The sequence below is a fragment of the Lissotriton helveticus genome, chromosome 1_1, assembly GCF_964261635.1.
Source record: "Lissotriton helveticus chromosome 1_1, aLisHel1.1, whole genome shotgun sequence".
NCBI lineage: Eukaryota > Metazoa > Chordata > Amphibia > Caudata > Salamandridae > Lissotriton > Lissotriton helveticus.
Window position 1 is genome coordinate 1,055,218,604 of NC_136057.1, and position 20,262 is coordinate 1,055,238,865.

At 47.1% G+C, this 20,262-nt stretch overlaps 1 protein-coding gene across 2 annotated transcripts in view; it reads right to left on the reverse strand.

Moving 5' to 3' along the window:
• Window positions 1-442: 442 nt before the first annotated feature.
• The window catches only part of LOC144820631 (src substrate cortactin-like), a 186,473-nt gene continuing 166,653 nt past the window's right edge, over window positions 443-20,262 (reverse strand). For both annotated transcript variants that reach the window (XM_078677948.1, XM_078677949.1), the window contains 2 exons: window positions 15,967-16,035; window positions 443-2,171 (listed from right to left, as the gene is read on the reverse strand). In XM_078677948.1, coding sequence (XP_078534074.1) covers window positions 2,035-2,171; window positions 15,967-16,035 — 206 coding nt within the window. In that variant the 3' untranslated portion in view covers window positions 443-2,034. The remainder of the gene's footprint in view (window positions 2,172-15,966; window positions 16,036-20,262) is intronic.

Sequence of the window (20,262 nt, forward strand, 5' to 3'; positions counted from 1 at the left end):
AGCCTCTCTACATATGCCACACACTGCTGCTTCTTTAACTTAAACTTCTCAACACAACTTAAGACATTCCGTAGACATTTATCCTCCTGTCACACCGCAACACCTTTTACTCATTCCTCACAGATCAGCTTCCTTTGCATATTCTTCACACCACAGCTACTCTTGGAGCCTCACTTACTTCCCATTGCAGAATCCCTCCTCCTCAAGTTCTTTTAGATATTTACCACTCCAGAGTCTCGTTTCCACATCCCTCACTCCAGACACCTTTGGACATTCCTCGTAGCATTGGTGATTTATACCTTAATATCAACAACTGTCTTTACACAATCCTTAGGCTTTAGCTCCATGTGCACGTTCCTTACCACACAGCCCTTTAGCAAACTATTCCCACAAGCCCTCTACGATATGTCTTAACAAACCAAGCAGAGTTTTCAAGTTCCTCTTGTGTTTTTTCTTTATTCATCGGTGAAAACTAGTATGTAAAAAGATGACATATAAACCAGCAAAATATACACAATAATTCAAAAGGGTTGCTGGAGAGTTTCACTCAGCAGAGGGGAAGGACAGTCACTCCCAAAAAGGTTTGGGGAAGAGTTGAACCCAGCATGGATGGGAGATGGACATACCCAGAAGAGCTGGGAAGAGGCACACAGGGTTTCTTAGGGACAATTTACACTCTAACAAGGCGGGGAGTCATGGCCAGTAGGGGTAGGGATAGGGAAAGTCATCCAGCAGGAAAATGAGAGTTCCACCCCCGGGGTAGGAGAAGGTACTGTCCGACAGGGCAGAGAAGTGGTACATTTCAGGTGTGGGACAGAGCAGCATCCAGCAGAGAAGAGTCACACCCAGGATGAGCAGAAGAGACTAAGAGAGTCATACCCAGCAGGGCAGAGAGTAGTACACCCAGGAAGGGTGCAGAAGAGTGATATCCAGCAGGTCAAAGGAACAGGACACCCAGCGGGGTGGGGCTGCGTCCTGTACAGCTGAGTAGACTGACAACCAAGAGGGCAAAGGGGCCGTACAGCCAGCAGAGTTGGAAGAGAGATGCACACGCCATTGTGTGGGAGAGTCACACCCAGCAGAGTGGTGGAGAGCCATAACCAACAGGATTCAGGAAAGAGCCACACCTAGAAGAGTGCATGTGAGAGTTACACCCAGTTGAAACTGGATCAAGTCACAACCAGCAGAGCAAGGAAGAGTCGTTCGTACAGGGGCAAGAGAATGGTCACACAGAGGAGAAAGGGTCACATTTAAGAAGATATTGCATAGAGTCTCACTCAGATGGAGTATGGAAGTCACAACATGTTACTTTGGTAAGTTAGTAACCTGTGAGCAAGATATTCTTAGACATTTATTGAATGCTGCAGCATAGCAAGGGTAAATGCTTAGAATGCTTAGAACGGGGAGACAATCTACCCCATTCTTTGATTACTTTATTCACAGAGCGCAAGTAAGATCAGCCACAAACTACTAATATGTTCTACTTTCTTTTAGCCACAGGCTCCTTCCTATTAGATGACATGTCTCATTTTCAGGAAATTCATAATGTGGCTGGATATTGGTGAGACCTCACTGCCTTTGGTTAGAGGCTGAATGTAAAGAAAGTCTTGCGGTGTATGTAGGGCAAGCACTGAAGGTTACTGAAGCTGGTCTTGTTAAAAGCCTGGAAGGTTGACTTGACATCTTCCCTTGGGTTCGAGACTAGACACATCAGGAGTCCACGGCCCACAAATTGGTAAGCGAACTGCTGAATGCTTTTTCTGTGGCTTTGACAATGGAATCAGTAGTCCACTGTGGTATATTTAGGGTCAGAAATTGCAAGTCCTTACAGTGTCCTGTGTTAGCGTCTGGAGGTCGCAGAAGCTCAGCTTCCTCTTTCAATTAGTAAACATGTTGTGCATGTTACCTTTTGCCTTTGGTCATGTAAATGGGTCATAGAGCTTGGCCTGTCCGTGCATAGGAAAGTGATATACTTTTAATTTGACAGCCGCCGCATGGGGTCTTCGATGTACTGAGCAGCACATTGGGATACTTTCACTGAATGAGTTCCACATAATTAGCCGGGAAGAGGCCAAACTTCCCGTTACAGAATCCACGCCACCAGCCCTCATCCACCATCTCAATGTTTGTGATCACATCCTTGGGGTCAAAGGAGATCTCATCATCACCCTCTGTAATGAAAGAAACCAAGAAGCAAGTCAAAACAATTATTCAAATAATGGTCCTTCTGATACCCTCCACATTGACCCCAAGCCCATTGCTGTTTGAATACACTCAGTATGCACACTACAGTGAGGTTGGGTGTGGCCTCCTCCCCCCACTTCTGGCACGCACATGCAAAAGTCTACCCTTAGGTTAACAATCATCCACAATCAGTTTATGGTGGTTCTTAGTTCATATTGGACTTTGGGTCATACTGCAAACTGTTGCCACTCCACCTCTGATGCCACAATGGGGTACCCCTTCAGCATGTCTCAATTACACACTAAATAATGGATACACACAGAGGGCTCAGAGAAAACAGTAGGCACTGCATTCTTCCTGGCTAGGTTTGATCTATGCAGATACCGCCAAATACATACAAGCGTATGCAAAAGTGTAGAAATGAACGCCTTCACTGGGGTCTACATCCCAGAAACCATAGTATCGACTCCATGGACATTAGGTTTAAAGTCAATGAAGCTGGGCGAGGGGTGCCTGGTAATGATGTGCAAGTTACTTGGCCTTCAGTAGCTCACAACGATTTTCACTGATCAGAAGTAGCTATCTTTACAGAAAAGGTTGGCGACCCCTGGTCTGGACAAAGAACTGATGGACCAGTGCAAGAGGAAGGTCACATGCTGGATTCGATCTTCCTAATTAAACCATCTTCACCTATAAATGAACACCAATCATAGACAAACATTGCTCCAATAGCATGTAATATTTAGAACTCAGAGCAAACGTCTGGATAAAAAAAGACAGGTCATGCCTTCTATTAAATAGTTGAGATGGTAAGTAAGTTAAGAAATATAAAGGAACGGGATTGTTTAGAAGTATTTCGACCAATTTAGAGTAAAGATTCTATAAGTTTAAACAGGAATATTTAAACATGATTTTTAACCATGCACTAGATATAATTGTTCTGAAACAGATATTCAACATTATAGGTTGTTCAAAGAATGAGAACATATGGTATTCTAAGGTACTAAGGCCAGAAAAGCAGACAGAAAAGAACATTTTAGAGTAAAGACTAAACTACATTATAGAAGGTACAAAATCTATCTGCATCTGTAATTCTAGAGGGTGCTACTTTGCGAATAGGTCCAATGAGGTCGACAGACGTACTTCCAAATTATTCAAGATCTAAAAGGTACCACTAACTCCATTTTGAGGATCCTTTCACATAGTTGGCCATTTGCAGCACATTGTGGTGCTCAGCAGTGGTAATTTAGTCCTTGTCTGGCTCCAGACAGGTTTTTGGTAAAGAGGCATAGTGAACTCTCTCCCTCACTAATAAAATAAGGATGTATGGTTTAGAAGAGCTGGTCATCATGCTCCCATGCCTTTTCTGTATTTAGTTTCCCTAACTGTAGCAGAGCTGTTGTGTCCTGACTTGGGCCATCTTGCTCACTGTGTCAAGAGATTGTCATTACACCTTAGCAAGGAGGTCTAATTAGACGGAATCATGTCAAGTGCTGCCTATTGCCTCATTCAGAGAGGACAAGGTACTGCAGTTTGGCCGCTCTGTTCTCTTTTTGGCAGTGCTTTTGGATTGATTTCTAAGGGGTGACCCTTCATGTAACAGCACAAATGAGCTAAAGAAATGTGGAAACCTCTGGTCTACACTCAATACATATGGTTACAATTCCAAATTGCTGGAAATATGTTAACCCAAAGTTTTGTTTTTAGTTGAATCACCCTAAGTGGCTTTGGCGAGATTGACCCTTTGCCCGCTAACCATAGAAACTCAAGCCACATATCACTGATAGCATATGTAAATGTAAATGTAAATGTACAGGAATTTATATAGCGCAAATCACCGAGCGGTTTCTAAGCGCTTGCTTAGGGAACCCGTCCTGGTATTCCCCTGTGAGATAACCCCGGCATGGTATCCGCAAGGTGAAAGCCAGGCATCCCGCCGCGAGGGGCCGTTGTGGAGATTAAGCAAGCTATTGCCCAGAGTCGCAGAGTGTGAACCCATGAATCGAGTAGGCACCGGAGCGAGAATTGTCGAGTCCATGGACATTTTAGGACTCAAGACCCCGCCAAGCCGGGAATTGAACCCTGGTCCCGGGCTGACCTCTGCTTCCAGGTCTGCCTCCTCTAACCAGTGAGCCACACTTCTCCAACCAGTGAGCCACACTTCTCCAATAAGGCCCAATAACACAGAAACGTATCTGACGGTGGGTTTTGGTCTTGTTCAGAGGAGGCATGACCTAGCCCCTCTAACCAGACTGCTCCTTTTGGAATGAGATGGATGCTATTGATCTGCATAACATTCATCACATCTTACGATAGCCACGATGAGCTACGAAACAAGGTAAAAAATTGCCCTTGAGTAATGGCTGGAAAATTAGATTTAGAGCTGCACTACAACATGGACCAAAGTCAAGCCCTTATTCCTCCCACCTTTGAGAACTTTTGTTCTAATCAACTCAACCTTAAGAGCCCCTAGGCTCCACCTTAAGAGCCCCGGGTAGCAGCTCCACCTTAAAAGCCCTTGGGAGCAGCCCCTGGGAGCTGCTCCGCCTTAACAGCCCCTGGGAGCAGCTCCGCCTTAACAGCCCCTGGGAGCAGCTCCACCTTAAAAGCCCCTGGGAGCAGCTCCACCTTAAAAGCCCCAGGTAGCAGCTCCACCTTAAAAGCACTTGGGAGCAGTTCCACCTTAAATGCCCTTGGGAGCAGCTTCACCTGAACAGCCCTTGGGAGCAGCTCCGCCGTAAAAGCCCCTGGGAGCTGCTCCGCCTTAACAGCCCCTGGGAGCTGCTCTGCCTTAACAGCCCCTGGGAGCTGCTCCGCCTTAACAGCCCCTGGGAGCTGCTCCGCCTTAACAGCCCCTGGGAGCAGCTCCGCCTTAAAAGCCCCTGGGAGCAGCTCCGCCTTAAAAGCCCCTGGGAGCAGCTCCGCCTTAAAAGCCCCTGGGAGCAGCTCCGCCTTAACAGCCCTTGGGAGCAGCTCCGCCTTAACAGCCCTTGGGAGCAGCTCCGCCTTAACAGCCCCTGGGAGCAGCTCCGCCTTAACAGCTCCTGGGAGCAGCTTCGCCTTAAAAGCCCCTGGGAGCAGCTCCGCCTTAACAGCCCCTGGGAGCAGCTCCGCCTTAACAGCCCCTGGGAGCAGCTCCGCCTTAACAGCCCCTGGGAGCAGCTCCGCCTTAACAGCCCCTGGGAGCAGCTCCGCCTTAACAGTCCTTGGGAGCAGCTCTGCCTTAACAGCCCTTGGGAGCAGTTCCACATTAACAGCCCCTGGAAGCAGCTCCGCCTTAACAGCCCCTGGAAGCAGTCTTGGTGCAGCCTGAAACATATGGACTTTTCCTGCGCCCAGATTTCTGTGGTCCTCACAAAACGTGGACACATCTATCACGTACATATTGTCATTGACAGATACAAACGTAGAGATACACAAGCACTCAAAAATGCAGAATAACACACAAACGCGCTCACACAAGGGAATGCATACATACTCACAAAAAAGCATATATTCAGAAATATATATTGACATTCACAGGCACAACACAGATAAATACAAACATACCCAACCACACAAAGGTCACACCTTCAAATATGCTCACACACAAAATACGCATGTAGCCGCACGCCAAAAACAGGTATAAACAGTGCACAGAGGCAAGCACATGAAAAGACACTCCTACACATATAGATTAACTAATATAAGCAGGAACATACAACAATATGGCAACAGACACTCAAATAAACACACGCAGATACATACAAACATACAAGCAAAAAAGAACATATACACAAAGAAACGTCGTATATAAGCATGTAAAGATCCTCAAAAATACCCAAGCACCAACATAAATATTCTAAAAACATTCAAAGTCGTGTAGCTAAAAAGCAACTATCACATAAGTACATTGTGATATGTAAAAAAAAAACAAATACTTAATTTGTTTACATTTATTATAAATCTATTGAGCAAATTAATGATATATGATGGCTTTAAGAGATACACAAACGTCACTTTAAAGTCTTCATAGAACTTGGAATCCTCCCTGGACTGCCACCACCCACCTGTTGCCAATAGCCAATTCTGTAAACTTGCATAGCCATGGTCCGAACACCAAAAGTGATGACCACGTGGGAAGCTGATTCAGGGCTTATGGGACCAGAAACAGCGGCCATTTCGAATGCTTTCATAAACCGCTGACAGCTCGAAAGCGGCATACCTCCGGATTAAGTTGTGCAAAAAACAATAAAGGTACAGAAACATTCATCACCAGTGCTCCTCATCATGCGCAGCATTCTGTAAGATCGTTCTTGAATGCCAGAGCCATTCTTTCATATAAGTGTTAGGCTAGTGAGAGCCTGCCAGTCAGGTCTCGCGTCTCTTTAAACTGGAAGTCTGCCTCACAGGCAGTCTTCCTTCAGACACTGTCCAAACCGGCCAGTTAGCCTCAAGTGCGCACACTGCGTGCTGCATCCTGCAAGCTTGGTGCCTTCACCCCCAACACTAAACCCAGGAACGTTAAGAAGGCAACCGGCTCCAGGCACCGGATCTCAACAAGCCCCATCATAGATGGAAAGCGGATATTTCGGTCTAGTTCCTTGCACTGCATTCTGGTAATTGCAGTCCTGGGTTTGCAGCAGAGCGAACAGATCAAGTAGTGCTGACAGCACTCGCATTTCCTAGGTCCATGTGAGTAGCCCATCCAGGCCAGATTTGTTTCTTTGCATTGTGGCATTTACAGTCCCAGTATAATGGGGTGAAGAGCACTACAAACACCAGAATAAAAATATCAAACCCCAAACTCGTGGAACTGGGAACCTCGAGAGCTCTGCAACGCAAACATACTAAACGCAACTGATTAAATCATTTTGAACTGCCTGCAGCTCAAGTTCAAAATATCTACAGGGATCTAGCGTTAGCATGTGAGTCAACAGGAGTGTAAGCTCAGTAAATAAAGACAGGTGCCTCTGCTAGATGCTGCAAGGTTTACCACAATCAGTGCATTTCAATACATCTGGGGACGCTTGCTGAATCCTTCTTACCTGCCGGGACCTTGTCCTTTGTCTTCTGTTCCTGTGTGCTGCGTCTCGCGGTACCCGCTTCGCGGGTCCCGCATCGTGGTGTGTGCTGCTGCGGGTCTGTGGACCTAGGGAGTGTTTGCCCTCTGGAGCTTGCTGTGGGTGCGTGGGTTGGAGCAGGGCTGCGAGCAGCGGGACCGGGACTGCATCTCCCAGGAGTCCTCGCTAGCCCGAACCTGTATCACCTGGGCCGCTCTCCCTGCTTGCCCCGCCCCACCACCGACTTTAAAAATCCCTGTTTCCTGACTTCATTTGGGACGCTTGCTGAATCCTTCTTACCTGCCGGGACCTTGTCCTTTGTCTTCTGTTCCTGTGTGCTGCGCCTCGCGGTACCCGCTTCGCGGGTCCCGCATCGTGGTGTGTGCTGCTGCGGGTCTGTGGACCTAGGGAGTGTTTGCCCTCTGGAGCTTGCTGTGGGTGCGTGGGTTGGAGCAGGGCTGCGAGCAGCGGGACCGGGACTGCATCTCCCAGGAGTCCTCGCTAGCCCGAACCCGTATCACCTGGGCCGCTCTCCCTGCTTGCCCCGCCCCACCAATCAAGGTTCCTATATCAATCAATCGTCATCCCCGCAGCGCGGGAGCGTCCTGGGAGAAGCCTGGGCAAAGGGCGGGCCCTCTGAGGCCCTCAGACACCGAGTGAGGCCGGGCACGGCCTACTCTCTTTCATCGCTTTTATTGCCATTAATAGTTGGTGCTCCTGTCTGCAATGGCCCAAAGTCCTGACAAAGCACTTTCTGAGAAGACTGGGGGTAATAATAATGGCACACTTGACAATTATTTTACAAGGGCTCCCACTGACCCAGATAGGGAAAAGTCACTGGCAGAGCGCCGGGCAGAGCGTCGTCGCTCTGTCGAATGTATGAAGAATAGAGCTTCCACAGATCCCCCGCTCCATGCCCTTTCCCCTACTGTAGGATGTACTGGCAGCAGTGAAGACCTCCTATCCTTGGAGAGTGTCCCACTTTTGTTACGTGATTGCACTCCAACACCTCTGGTCTCTATTGACCAGCCCATAAGTGATACTCCTCTCTCCAGTCTGATATTGATAGATGTCGACCCGACTACCCGGACTCCGGTCTGAGTTAAACCTGCTCAAAATAAACCGAAAAAAACAGTGCCTGTCAAGGGCCAGGGCCCACCACCTGCCAAAAGAAGACGGAAGGGGGGGACCCGCAAAAGCCCAAGATCAGTCATACCGACTTTGGTAAACCCTCAAAGTTTAGTACCAGAACTGCCTCGGCCCCAATGGCCGCACTAGTTAACGTGTCAAACTCGGCACCTCCTTTATTATTGGTACCAGTTGCACAGGCTGAGAACACTACTGTTCAAATTGACATCCCTGATGACCCCTCCCTAAAGGACGTACCTACTGCCGCTTCACTGGATAACATGGAACACCTAATAAGGTCTTTCATTTTAACTATCATAGAGAGGCTGAAGAGGGTTGAGAAAAGGCTTGAGGACATTGAGTCTGCAATCAGTAATCATGAGGGATTATCCAAGGTACTGGTGAGAGGGGTTGTCCCACCCCCAGCCTTGGTGTCATCGTGCACTCTCATTGCTCCCAAAGGCATAGTCCAATCTATCAAACGAACAAACCCCAAGCAGCAGAGGGCTCCATCCCCTAAGCAGGGTAATAATTTAGTTCCAAATTCACTTAGTGCAGTTTCGAGGGGACCTGGAAAAGTATCTGCAGGAAACACACGGGAGACCACACGGGTAACAACAGATATACCAGGTCACCTTCCCGTAAAGGCCCCCAAGTAGAATTACCTCCTGAAGCTGTCCCCTACGTGGTTGTCCTGACAGGGGTCCCTAGACTGCCAGATAATAAGAGGGAAGGGTTTCACCAGCTGAAAAATAAAATTATGCACTGGCTCAGCCAATTTAGACCACTTACCCAAAACATCAATGGTGACATTGTGCATGTCCGGCGTCTCTCTTGGCTGGGTAGTAGGGTCAAGGACAACGAGGGAGACCTAGTTGTTGTAAATTTTAGAGACCCACGAGCGGTCAACTATATATTAAACTGGCCCCTAGGTAGTGGCAGCAATTCCATCGTCCCTCGACTTATTTTTACCCCAGATCCTTAGTGTTCCCCCCCACCTACACTGGTGGCCAGGCACCCAATCAGATTTTCCCTCCATTACAATACTAGATATCTGTCACAAGCTCCACACCCTTTACCCGCTGCCGACCCCTTCGGGTGGAATATGGTACCTCCTAGGCTTAATAGAAATACCAATAGGAGAATGGATCACCTAAGACCCTTTACACCCTTGGAGTCAGCAAATAGGTTTGATTTGTTTTCGGGTATGGACGATTGTGATTGAAGATTACAGTCTGAACAGGGCATGGGTGGCCAAACAAATGCCATTGGCGAGGGTGTGATTGGTATGGATCTCCAATCTACCGAACCTCTCGCTGAGTTGGCGGACACCACTGTGGCTACTATACTTGATTTTCCTCCTACATCTCCCGGCGAGCATATATCCTGTTTGTCCATTCTCTCCTGGAATTTGGCCGGACTTCAGGGTAAACTAGACTCCCCTGAGTGGGGGTCTTTTATCGACACACAGGATGTATGCCTGTTTCAGGAGACATGGGCACGGGAGGACAAATGGTGATCAGGCTATGCTACCTTTTCAATTCCAGCTAAATGGGAGGGGAAAGGACGGCCCTCGGGGGGTCTCTGCATATGGGTGGCATCCCATCTGGGATGCAAGGCTAGGGCCCTCAAAACTAATTTATTGGATGTTCAGGGCGTGCTGTTGGAATGGTCGAACCATACTCAACTCGCGCTGATAAATGTATACTCCAGACCGACGGGTATAACGAAGCCCTCACCCACCTTTGATGAGCTCTCTCTATTTCTGCCCACAATACCCCAGGGTGCAAGGATCCTGCTGGGGGGAGATTTTAACTGTCAGTATGAGCCGCTAACCCTGACTATGGAGCGAGTACTTCTGGAGGAGGATGACCAGTGGGGAATTCCGCAATTAGTTGGTCCCCCAGCTAAGCCATGGTCTCCCTTAGCAATGCAAATTCTGGCACTCACTCTCAGTAATTCTCTGAGGGCTTATAATGGCCGAACTAAGAGTGACATCCCTTCTAAACCCACCTTTAATAAACCAGGGCAGGAGTCTCATTTGGACTACATCCTTGTTCAGACATCGGACTGGAACAGGGTTTCTGACTTTGCGGTAGTCCAAAGAACCGATAGCGATCATAATGCGCTGATTCTCTCACTGGTTTCGCCCAGTGGCCCCACGGGTGATCAGCCGGCAGAGGCATCTTTAGATCCTAAATTAATTCTAACTAATGATAGGCGCAGAGTGAGGTGGGCCAAGCTCCTGGATAATCCTGCCCACATTTCCGAGCTTTATGAACGGATCCTCCCCATATTTGAACGTGTTGGGGCCCTTACTATTCATTCCTCTCCAGCAAAATTGTTTCCCAATCTGGGCACCCTCCACACGGAATTGGTGGACACTCTCGCTGAACTTTTAAACCCAATTGCGCGGAAAGGGCCCCGTAGGGGGCAAAGACCCTCCTGGTTCAACTCAGCTTGTAGGAAGGCAAAGGCCGACCTCCTCGCTGTATTGAAGCACCCAAGGGACACAGAGTTAATCAAGACTAGGAGGGCAGAACTGAAGCAAGAAATCCAACATGCAAAGGTGGAATGGGATTACTCCAATTGGGAAAACATGTTGGCCTCTCTCCACACCAGAGATGCTCGTAAATGTTGGCAGATAGTGAGAACAGGGTCTGCCGAGCCGACTCAAGCTGTGGAGGCCAACATAGCGGCTACGGTGTGGGAGGACCACTTCCGCAGCCTCTATGAAGAGGTCAGCCCTGGCTTGCCCAAGCCCCAAGATGAGCTATCGCTTGAACATCTTCCACTCCCCGGCGGGTCAACCGCGCAATCCAAAACTTTGGAGGGCATAGAGCCAATGCAATTTTCTCTGGGGGAGGTTTTCAAAGTAATATCTAAACTGCCATCGGGTACAGCCCCCGGGCTAGATAAAATCCCGGGAGATTTATTTAAGCACCAACCTAGGGTCTGGGCCCCCTACTTGCTGGAAGTTTTTAATGCAATCCTTGGGGGAATGGTGGTCCCTAGTACTTGGCTGGGAGCAGAGATTGCACCTATCTTCAAGAAGGGCTCTCCTCTGCGCCCAGCCAATTACAGGCCAATCAGCCTCATTGATGTTTCACAAAAACCTTCGCGAGGCTGATACTTGACCGCCTGCAGGAATGGATGACGGACCATTCAATCTTAAGCACGTTCCAGGCTGGGTTTAGGAGCAAGGTGTCAACTACGGACCAAATTTTTCGTTTGGCCCTCCTCTTTTGGAAGACGGTACGGGTGGAGGGGGGTACATTGTATACAGTCTTTGTTGACCTCCGCGCAGCCTTTGATTTGGTTCCGCGTAGTAAACTATGAACGGTACTTGGTAAACTCGGCATTCCCCCTGCTCTTTTAGACATCATTGTTCGTCTACACACACATAATTATGCACAGGTTAGGTGCGGGAGGATGGGTAGCCTCTCAAATAGATTCCCCGTTGGCAGAGGGGTAAGGCAGGGATGTGTTCTTGCGGCGACCCTGTTTTGCCTCTTTGTCAACGGGGTAATCGATTACCTAAATAATGTCCCTAACACAGATGCACCAAGGCTCGGCGGCAGCAGGGTGCCCGCAATTATGTTTGCGGACGACACCCTGCTGCTGTCGAAATCCCCAATGGGGATTCAGCGTATTCTGGAGGGTTTTGAGGCATTCTGTGGAGAGCATGGTCTCGAAATAAATGCCTTGAAGACCAAGTACATGATTTTTAATCCCCCCAAAAAAACACGCCCCAACCCCTCTATAGGCCCGAACAGGCTAGAAAGAGTCTTTATGTTTGAGTATCTGGGTGTGACCATGAATGATAAATTGGAATGGGGCGATCATCAAGTTAAGTCCCAGCTCAGATTGGCTCAATTAGCTGGGGGAATAATTAGGCTAGTTAACTCTAATAAATCATCTGTTAGACCGTTAGCCCCCCCCCGTTGGAGATCTATAGACTCCAGGCCAGAGGTGCGATTCTCTATGGTAGTGAACTTTGGGGACATGTCTGCAAAAAAGAGTTGGTCATTGTTGAAAACAAGTTTCTTAGACAACTCTTAAAGTTACCAGCTAGCACCCCCCTTCTGCCTCTTAGGTTGGATCTGGGTCTCAAACCTTTGGACGAAGTACTGGGTGTAAAGCCCCTAACCTTTTGAGAAGACTATGGTCCACTCCGGAGTTAGCCAACTATAGGCAGGAATTGCAGGAAATTCTTGCTCTTCCTACGATAGAGAACATCCCGTGGTTTAAATATCTAAAAACTGAGTTTGACCGGCTGGGTCTTCCGACCCTGTGGAGTGACCCAGAAGTAGCCTGTCAGGGATTGTCCCGCAAACATCTGCTGGTAACCTTCCATGCATGCAACCTTGCATCTCACACACAGGGTACACGCCCAGATTCCTTGGCTAACACTTTTTTTGGGGTGAAAGATTCCTACAAGTTTGAGTCAGTTTTTGATGACATTTTTCCGAATCTGGCCAGGAAATTATACCTGCAATGGCGGTATGGTACTCTTCCGCTAAGAGCATTTACCAGTAAATGGAAGCAGCACTCCCTGAAAAACTGTCCTGACTGCAATTGCAGGCTTGAAGATGAATTGCATTTAGTCTTCTTTTGCCCTGCCTACATTGCGGCTTGAAGGTTCTGGATAATCCCACTATGTAAAAATCTAGGGTTTGTTAAATGCTCTGAGGCCTTTAGAATTCTTAAGACTGACCTTTCAAAAGTAACTGTTTTCGCAATGGCCAAATTTCTCGAAGCAGCATGGCACAAGAGATTGCTTCTAATTCCTAGGGTACTTCATCCTTGATTCAGACTACGTATTAGTTAGTGTACAACCTTATTGCATCAGGTAATTTTATGTAAGATTTTAGCCATACTGTTAAATCGCCTCCATTTTTAATTTATAATATTATAGATTGTTTGTAAATTATTAATCAGTATTGATTTACTCAATTGTTTTTATAGTATCGGTTGATGTGTATTGGTGCATTCTCTCTTTCTACCCGTGTGCTATCCCGCTATTGATGTAATACTGTTGTCTGATTTCTGCTTTGTACTAATTTTATGTTTATCTTTTATGGCAAATTGCCGAAATAAAGATTAATGAAATGAAATGAAATGAAATGAATACTGGAGGTGATTTCACCGCCGACTCATCTGCCTCGTTCAGCTCTGCACAAACACTCAGAGCCGTCACTAACAAGTATGTGACTGCTGCAATGACAGTCGCCACAACTCTACCGTAAACTGCGACTTTTGAATAGATCTCTTAAAGACAAGCAGCCCTGTTCCAGCTTTACTGCAAGGAAGGAAGTGATCATTTATCCGGTTGCCTGCCAACCAGTAGATGATCGCTGCTCTTTCGGCAGCCTGCTAAATAGCGGAAAACGTCAATCAGTATCTGTCACTTTATTATACAGTATTGTATTTATATAGCGCGGGGACATTGTTAGAGATCAGCTAGCTCCACAAACTGGCAAATTGTTATCATGTGTGGACCTTCAACTTGTCCCAGCTCTTGTTTTTTAACTCAACATGTTGCATTCTGGTACTTGTAGTTTCTTGTTTAACATCATAAGTACCAGCCCAAAAATCACAGCATGCAAAGTGCTATTGGCTAAAAAGAAAAGCCAGGACTGTGCAGTGGCATCAACCATGTAGTGCGCCAAGGTCCTGCCCCTAAAACACTTTGTTCCTCGATGCCAGGATTCTATGCTGATGTTGGACGCAGTAATTTCAGAGTGGCTTTTCGGCCTTTTGTTTTTTCTAAATTTGTCCTCCCACATCACTCTGTATAAGAACGAAGCTTGCCTTGCGGTTACAAACAAATTAACATCTGTTTAAAAACTAAACAATTTTTCCTTAACATGATTTTACCGTAGCGTGCCAGCAGAGACAGCAGGGCTGAGACACAATCTGTGCACTGGTTCGGGCGTGGGGAGAGGATGAGGGAAGTTGAAGTCTCACTCAATCTGTACACTAGTCCTGATCACCTTTTAATATTTCATGGGTATAAATATAACATATTTTTGGTTGGGCACAGGCGAAAGCAGAACAAAATCACCCCTTTGGCAGAGAAATGTGCACATTTAATTACGTCAAGGCAATATATAAAAAACGTTTAACCCATGTCCTTGCCGCTTGCGCATAACAAACATTTAAAAAATACCACACCAAAAATGCCAGTAAAAATATTGCTAACTTCTTCAAAGGATGCGGGTGGACAGACCTGAGTAAAGAAAAACTGGGCCCTCTGTGACATGCGACTCGCAGACTTCACAGGCATCCGTTTCTTTTCTTTAATCATCCAGCACTAACCACTGTTCAACTTGGACCATAAGTATGCCAAATCCCAGAATCAGTGCGGGGAAGTGAATACTTCCCAGGAGAGATCATCAGACTGTTAATAAAGCAAGACCTCTCGCGACCAAGCAAACGCGTGAATGTCACATTTCTGGCTGCAGCACTTCAGACTAAAATCAGCATGTAAAAACACGGACCTCTTGGAAGAGGCCTTCAGCGTGGCAAATACGAATACAGAGGCTTCAAAGCTTATGGTACCATTAAAAATCCTCATGATTAAGTTGTTTTTAGCTGATCAAACTTCACCTTGTTACATTGCTCCTCTTACAGCCAGTCGCGGCTCGCGCTCCAATACTTGCGGGGAGGGGTGTTGGGGGTCGCAGGTGGCACGGGGGAGATTAAAATAAAGCACCCTTATTAAGCAAACTAAACTTACCAGATCCGTGCCATCTCTGCGAGTCCTCCTGGGCCGGTGTCCGACTCCAGTGTTGGCGCCTTGGCAAGTACCGCTTGCTCTCAGCTAATCCAGACGCTGCTCCAGCAGCAGCGCCAGGATTGGCTTGAGCAGTAGTGCGCATGTTCTGTTTAGGGCTTAACATTTTTTGTGACCAGCCGAACATGCGCACTAGGCTGCTCATTGGAACAGCAGCATGGAACAACCCTCGCTCTTCTCATGAGCAGCCTAGTGCGCGCATGTTCTGGGCTGGTCGCAAAATGTGTAAGCCCTAAACAGAACATGCGCACTCTTGCTGTGCGCTCCTCCGACTACCTGTGATGTTATGGTGGATGTCAATCACTTGCAGCTGAACTCTGTCCTGGAGTGCTGCCCCGCCCCCTTCTAAGACGACTGCCTCTGGCTCTGGCTGGGATACAGGGATTGCATTGTATGAGTGAGAGAGTCCCGTCCGAGTTAGAGTGTGACGGCAAACTGGTGGTTGAATCTTTTATCGCACCATGTTAACACCAGTGGGATGAAAATTGTAAAACTCATAAAACCGATGTGTGCAGAAACAGGAATTACCGCACATATTGAAAATTACTTGGCCACTCGTAATGCGGGTGAAACGTGCCTTGATCCCATAGCTTTAGACACACAAGACACGAGGATGGTCACCATTCCAGCACACCGGTACAAACCCTTACGCTTGCAAGTGTACACTGTTCCATAAGAACTATCCTGAAGACAGCCATTAGACATACACATTGTTGACACCAGCCAGACAGGCTGTAGATGAACATATGCATGCAACCGTGACACACACAAACTATACCAGGCTGAAGCATGCATCCAAAGAAATGTCCTTACCTCCTTCGTAATCGTAGAGCGCTACAGCCGATAACCCACCGTCAGTACCCTCATAGATATTCTCTTCTTCTGTGGCAAAACAAAGATCAGAGGAGGTGATTAACTCAGCATGTAAAATGGACAGAGGAGGCAGAGTGCAAGTCAGTGGCACATTAGCTGTGTGATACACTCTGAGACAATCTCTGAACATTTTGAAAATTTAAGGTTGGCACTACACATAGTCTCATCTTAATTTGACTATCAAGTCACACTCAAACCCCTGCCCTCTGGCAGGCATGCAAAGGTGGTCCATCCAGGGCTGACTGAAGGTTTAAGAGTGCACACTGGCGTGAATGCATGGGTGGAGATCTTGCATGGTTCAAAGCCTCCTGTGTGATTGTAGTTAGGGGTTCAAACAGTACCTGCTGCTCTGGGCTATAGTGTGCAGAAGTGCCCTGAAGTTCCCAGGCTACTGGTAGCATGGTGAATTGTATCAGACATTTAATATAGGCTGGCACAGATTTTCTGCTGAGTGGCATGAATGTAGTCTGGGCATCGCTGCTGAGTGCTTCCCTGATATTGTGTTACTTCTGATCTGCCCGAACTCCCCAGCAATTCAGCATCCCGTGTTAAGGCCTGCAGAATTTTTAAAGTCAGTCAGTCCATCTGCTTAAAGCAAGGGATTCAGCATCAAAATGGATGATTCTTTGGAGAGGGAAAATGACCTCCCATATTCAGTCTTGTTTCTCCCAGATGGGATCCCACTCCTCATTTCAAGGGGTCCCCTGACTGTATAGCAAGCTGAGGGAGAAGTGTGTCATTCACAGTGGTGTCTGCCACACAGGAGAGAAGCTCCACAGTGTGTGGTCAAACAAGGCATGCCCCACCCACATCCCTCTTCCGCGTGGTTATCTGCTCACATCTAAATATAGCCAGTTGATGTGATTCATCTCTTAGAAATATGACCTACTCATAAGATGCTGGGTTATCTCTAAAACTAAATTCATCTTTAACAAAGGTGCTCTCTGTTTACCAGTCTACAACCCTGTAAAGACCATGCTGTTTTTATGTTGATATATTTCTACACGTTATTTTTGTTTAGACTGTACATTAATTTATAGCTTTTATCAGAATTGGCTTACAGAATAATCCAGACAGATCATGGCCCCTTCCAGAGAAGACAAGTAGCCACTACCTGACAGAAGACATGGTCCAGGCAGAGGACAGCCGATGTCGCACACATGCAGTTGATGTCCCACACGTAGAGGGGGTACTGTGTCTTAAAAAGAGAGCCAATAGGGAAGTCAGAACTCTCACAGAGGGAGGGCACTGACCTCCTAAAGAGGAGTCCTCATCTTTCCTATAGACCAACAGGGAGCTTGGCCACTTCCAGAGGAGACGCTTTGAAATTGTAATCTTTCCATCAACAAATTACAATCCCCTCCAATTAGGCAATATGAACTCTTCTAAAGAGGAGATATGGTTCTCGCATTTAAGGAATGTAGTCTTTCCTGAAGAGGAAGGGCAGCCCAGCCTACAAATAGGCCATTCATTCAGCAATAGAGGAAATGAATGTCCCACCTACAGAGGAGATATGACTTCTTACACATTAGTGGTGTGGTCACCTGCAGGGGGTAAGAATGGCCACTTCCACTTAGGAGATATGGACTCTCTCAAAGAGGAGGTGAAGTGCTTTATTCCCCTTCACAGAGAAGCTTCCTACATCAGTGTAATAGACTCCCCTTGCACGGAAGAGATTTTACCTTAAATAGTCACTTTATCTAATTAAAATACATGTGCCACGACTCCGCTGTGAGGTGGCGGCTCGGGGAGTTGGTAAGTTGCAGTCTGGGTTCAGTTCACATTCCAACAGGTGTCTGCACCACCCTGTCCACAGGTTCAGGTATCACTCTGATTAGGGTGCAGTGGAGACACAGGGCCGGGGTGCTGCTCCGTATGGGCTCAGGGCTGCTAACTTGATCTAACCATTGACGACTCTGCCTAGGTTCTTCGGTGTTAGAGAAGGGCTTGTCAGGTCGCTTCAGATCAGCAGGGCCCAGTATTCCCGAGCTGTGCTTATATTTAACAAATATGTGCATTCTGAGAGTAACATTTTTTGTTTGCTAACAAAGCAACCAATGATTTCTAAAAATAAAATTGAAAAAGATGAATGGGATTGCGGTATCTTGCCAAACATGGAGAAATGAGGCAACTCTAGTCAGAGAGCACGGCATGATAAGGCTAGTACACTGCCTGCTCGGCTCTGGCCTTTGCACAGAACCCACTGATCTCAGAAGCTCAGATCAGTTACTCAGTATTAAGGGAGTGTCTTTCCTCTCACAGCATCACTAGGACCTAATGCCTCTCCTGAGCACACGGTTCTACTGATGAAGGGTGGATAGTTATTTGACTGAAACTTCCTTTTTGATGGGTTTACTTTTTCTGGCACAGTACTTGGGGTGTTCACTACATGTGACGTGGATCTGTTTCGAACAAGGTTGTCTGTAAAAGTACACAAACCAGGCACAAAATATTTCTCTAGAGTTGGCACATTTGGGAAAGTAGTTAGTGTGTTCTTGAGGTCACTACCAGTTGTGTTTTGTTTACGTTTGTGGGAATTTCTGTGCAGAAAGAAAAGAGACTGGGTATCTATAACTAAGAACACATTACACCCCCACCAACATAATTACGCACTGTTTCACATTCTATGTGGCAATAGACGAAAGATAGAGAGAGGGAGAAAAACCTAAAGAGAGCACGAGGAAGAAAAGAGAAATACTTCCCCAAGACACAATACATTTTCTAGTTGTCTCAAACTAATTCATGATGGTCCATCCTAACCCCAAGAGGCAAAGAACAGCAACCTGCAATCAGACTGAAACCGATGTCATATTTCACATATTTGTGTGAACCGAGGGTGGAGTTTGGTATAGAACTAGTTTGCTTGGAAGTGGAAAGCCCCGCGCCACGATGCCAATTTGTGTTTTCAGACACCACCGTTTCCCAGGTCTGTCATTAATACATACCATCACACGTTGCGAAAAGTCTTCGAGAACTTTTTCTTCCCCAATCAAAACTGGGTTGGCGGTAAGTAGTCAGTAGATATTCCTGGTGATTTCTTTGCACAAGGAAGTCGTTTTACTGAAGAATGTGCTCTCTATTAATCTGCAGACCCTACCGCACTACAATTTAGCAATATATTGTGACAGAGCACTACATAATGCACCACTGCACACCGCACTCTCCCAGACTCTCCCGATGCGAGGTTTGCCGTATAAGGTGCACTTACGCCCTAAGGATAATTTAGCTTATTCTCACTTCATATGGCTTCAGCGAGGTGACACCGATGGCCAGCACAGTGCCTGTTCCAGCACCACTGGCATTATTGCATCCTCTCCACCTTGCAAATGACCCTCCCGGGGCCAATATGTTCAACCCCTGTGATCTGCTGGGTGCCCTGAAAAAGCAGAATATATCCCACTTCTTGCAACCTGCTCTTCCCCTCCATGAAGCATAATAGGCCCTTCCTCGTGGCTCACCAAGCCTCTTTGTACAGTAGTAGAACACACCGGTTCACCTCGTCATTCCCTTAACAAAACCTCATTTCACTCATGAAGCCCTCAGTCAGTAACCTATTCAGGTTGTCTATCCCTTCACTGTATTAAACGTCAACTAGCCATTGGGGTAGTCCGGCACCAACAGATGGGCAGTCTTTGCAGCCCAGGGTTTGGGCCGGTTTTCCTGTCCTGTTTGCCTTCTTTTTTTGGTCTTGTGGGTCGGCTGTGGAAGCACCGAACCTGCTCTCTTATACTGCAAAATCAGTAGATGCTGCTGCCACGGTGCACTGCATTTGAGCCCAGGGCAGTCATCAATGTCTCAGCCACGTAATTTTTGGGGGAGGATGGTGCCAAGATACGAAGTATTTAACAAAATCCCCAAACTGCTCTCGCTTGCATCCTAGCCACCTCCTTCACCCAATGCGATCCATAGTTCCATGGGTCGCACGTCACTGCACGTGACTACCCACCCCATGAGCCAATTGGTTTCCTCAGGCCCACGGGTAGGCCCCGTGTTGCATCGCTTGTTGGCGAGCTCGTGGCTCATCTTCCAATCAGCTGCTCCAGCACCACTACTTGATCATTTGACCCATGGACTGGACTAACATCAACTGTTGCCATCTGCGTGCTCTGCTAGGCCTGGTGTTCTTCGTGGAAAAGGGTGGGTGGCACTTAACAACCGAACCTCGGCCATCGCCCAATACTGGTAGTGAATAATAAAAACTGTAACTGAGTAACTTTATCTGCACAGCAAATTTAC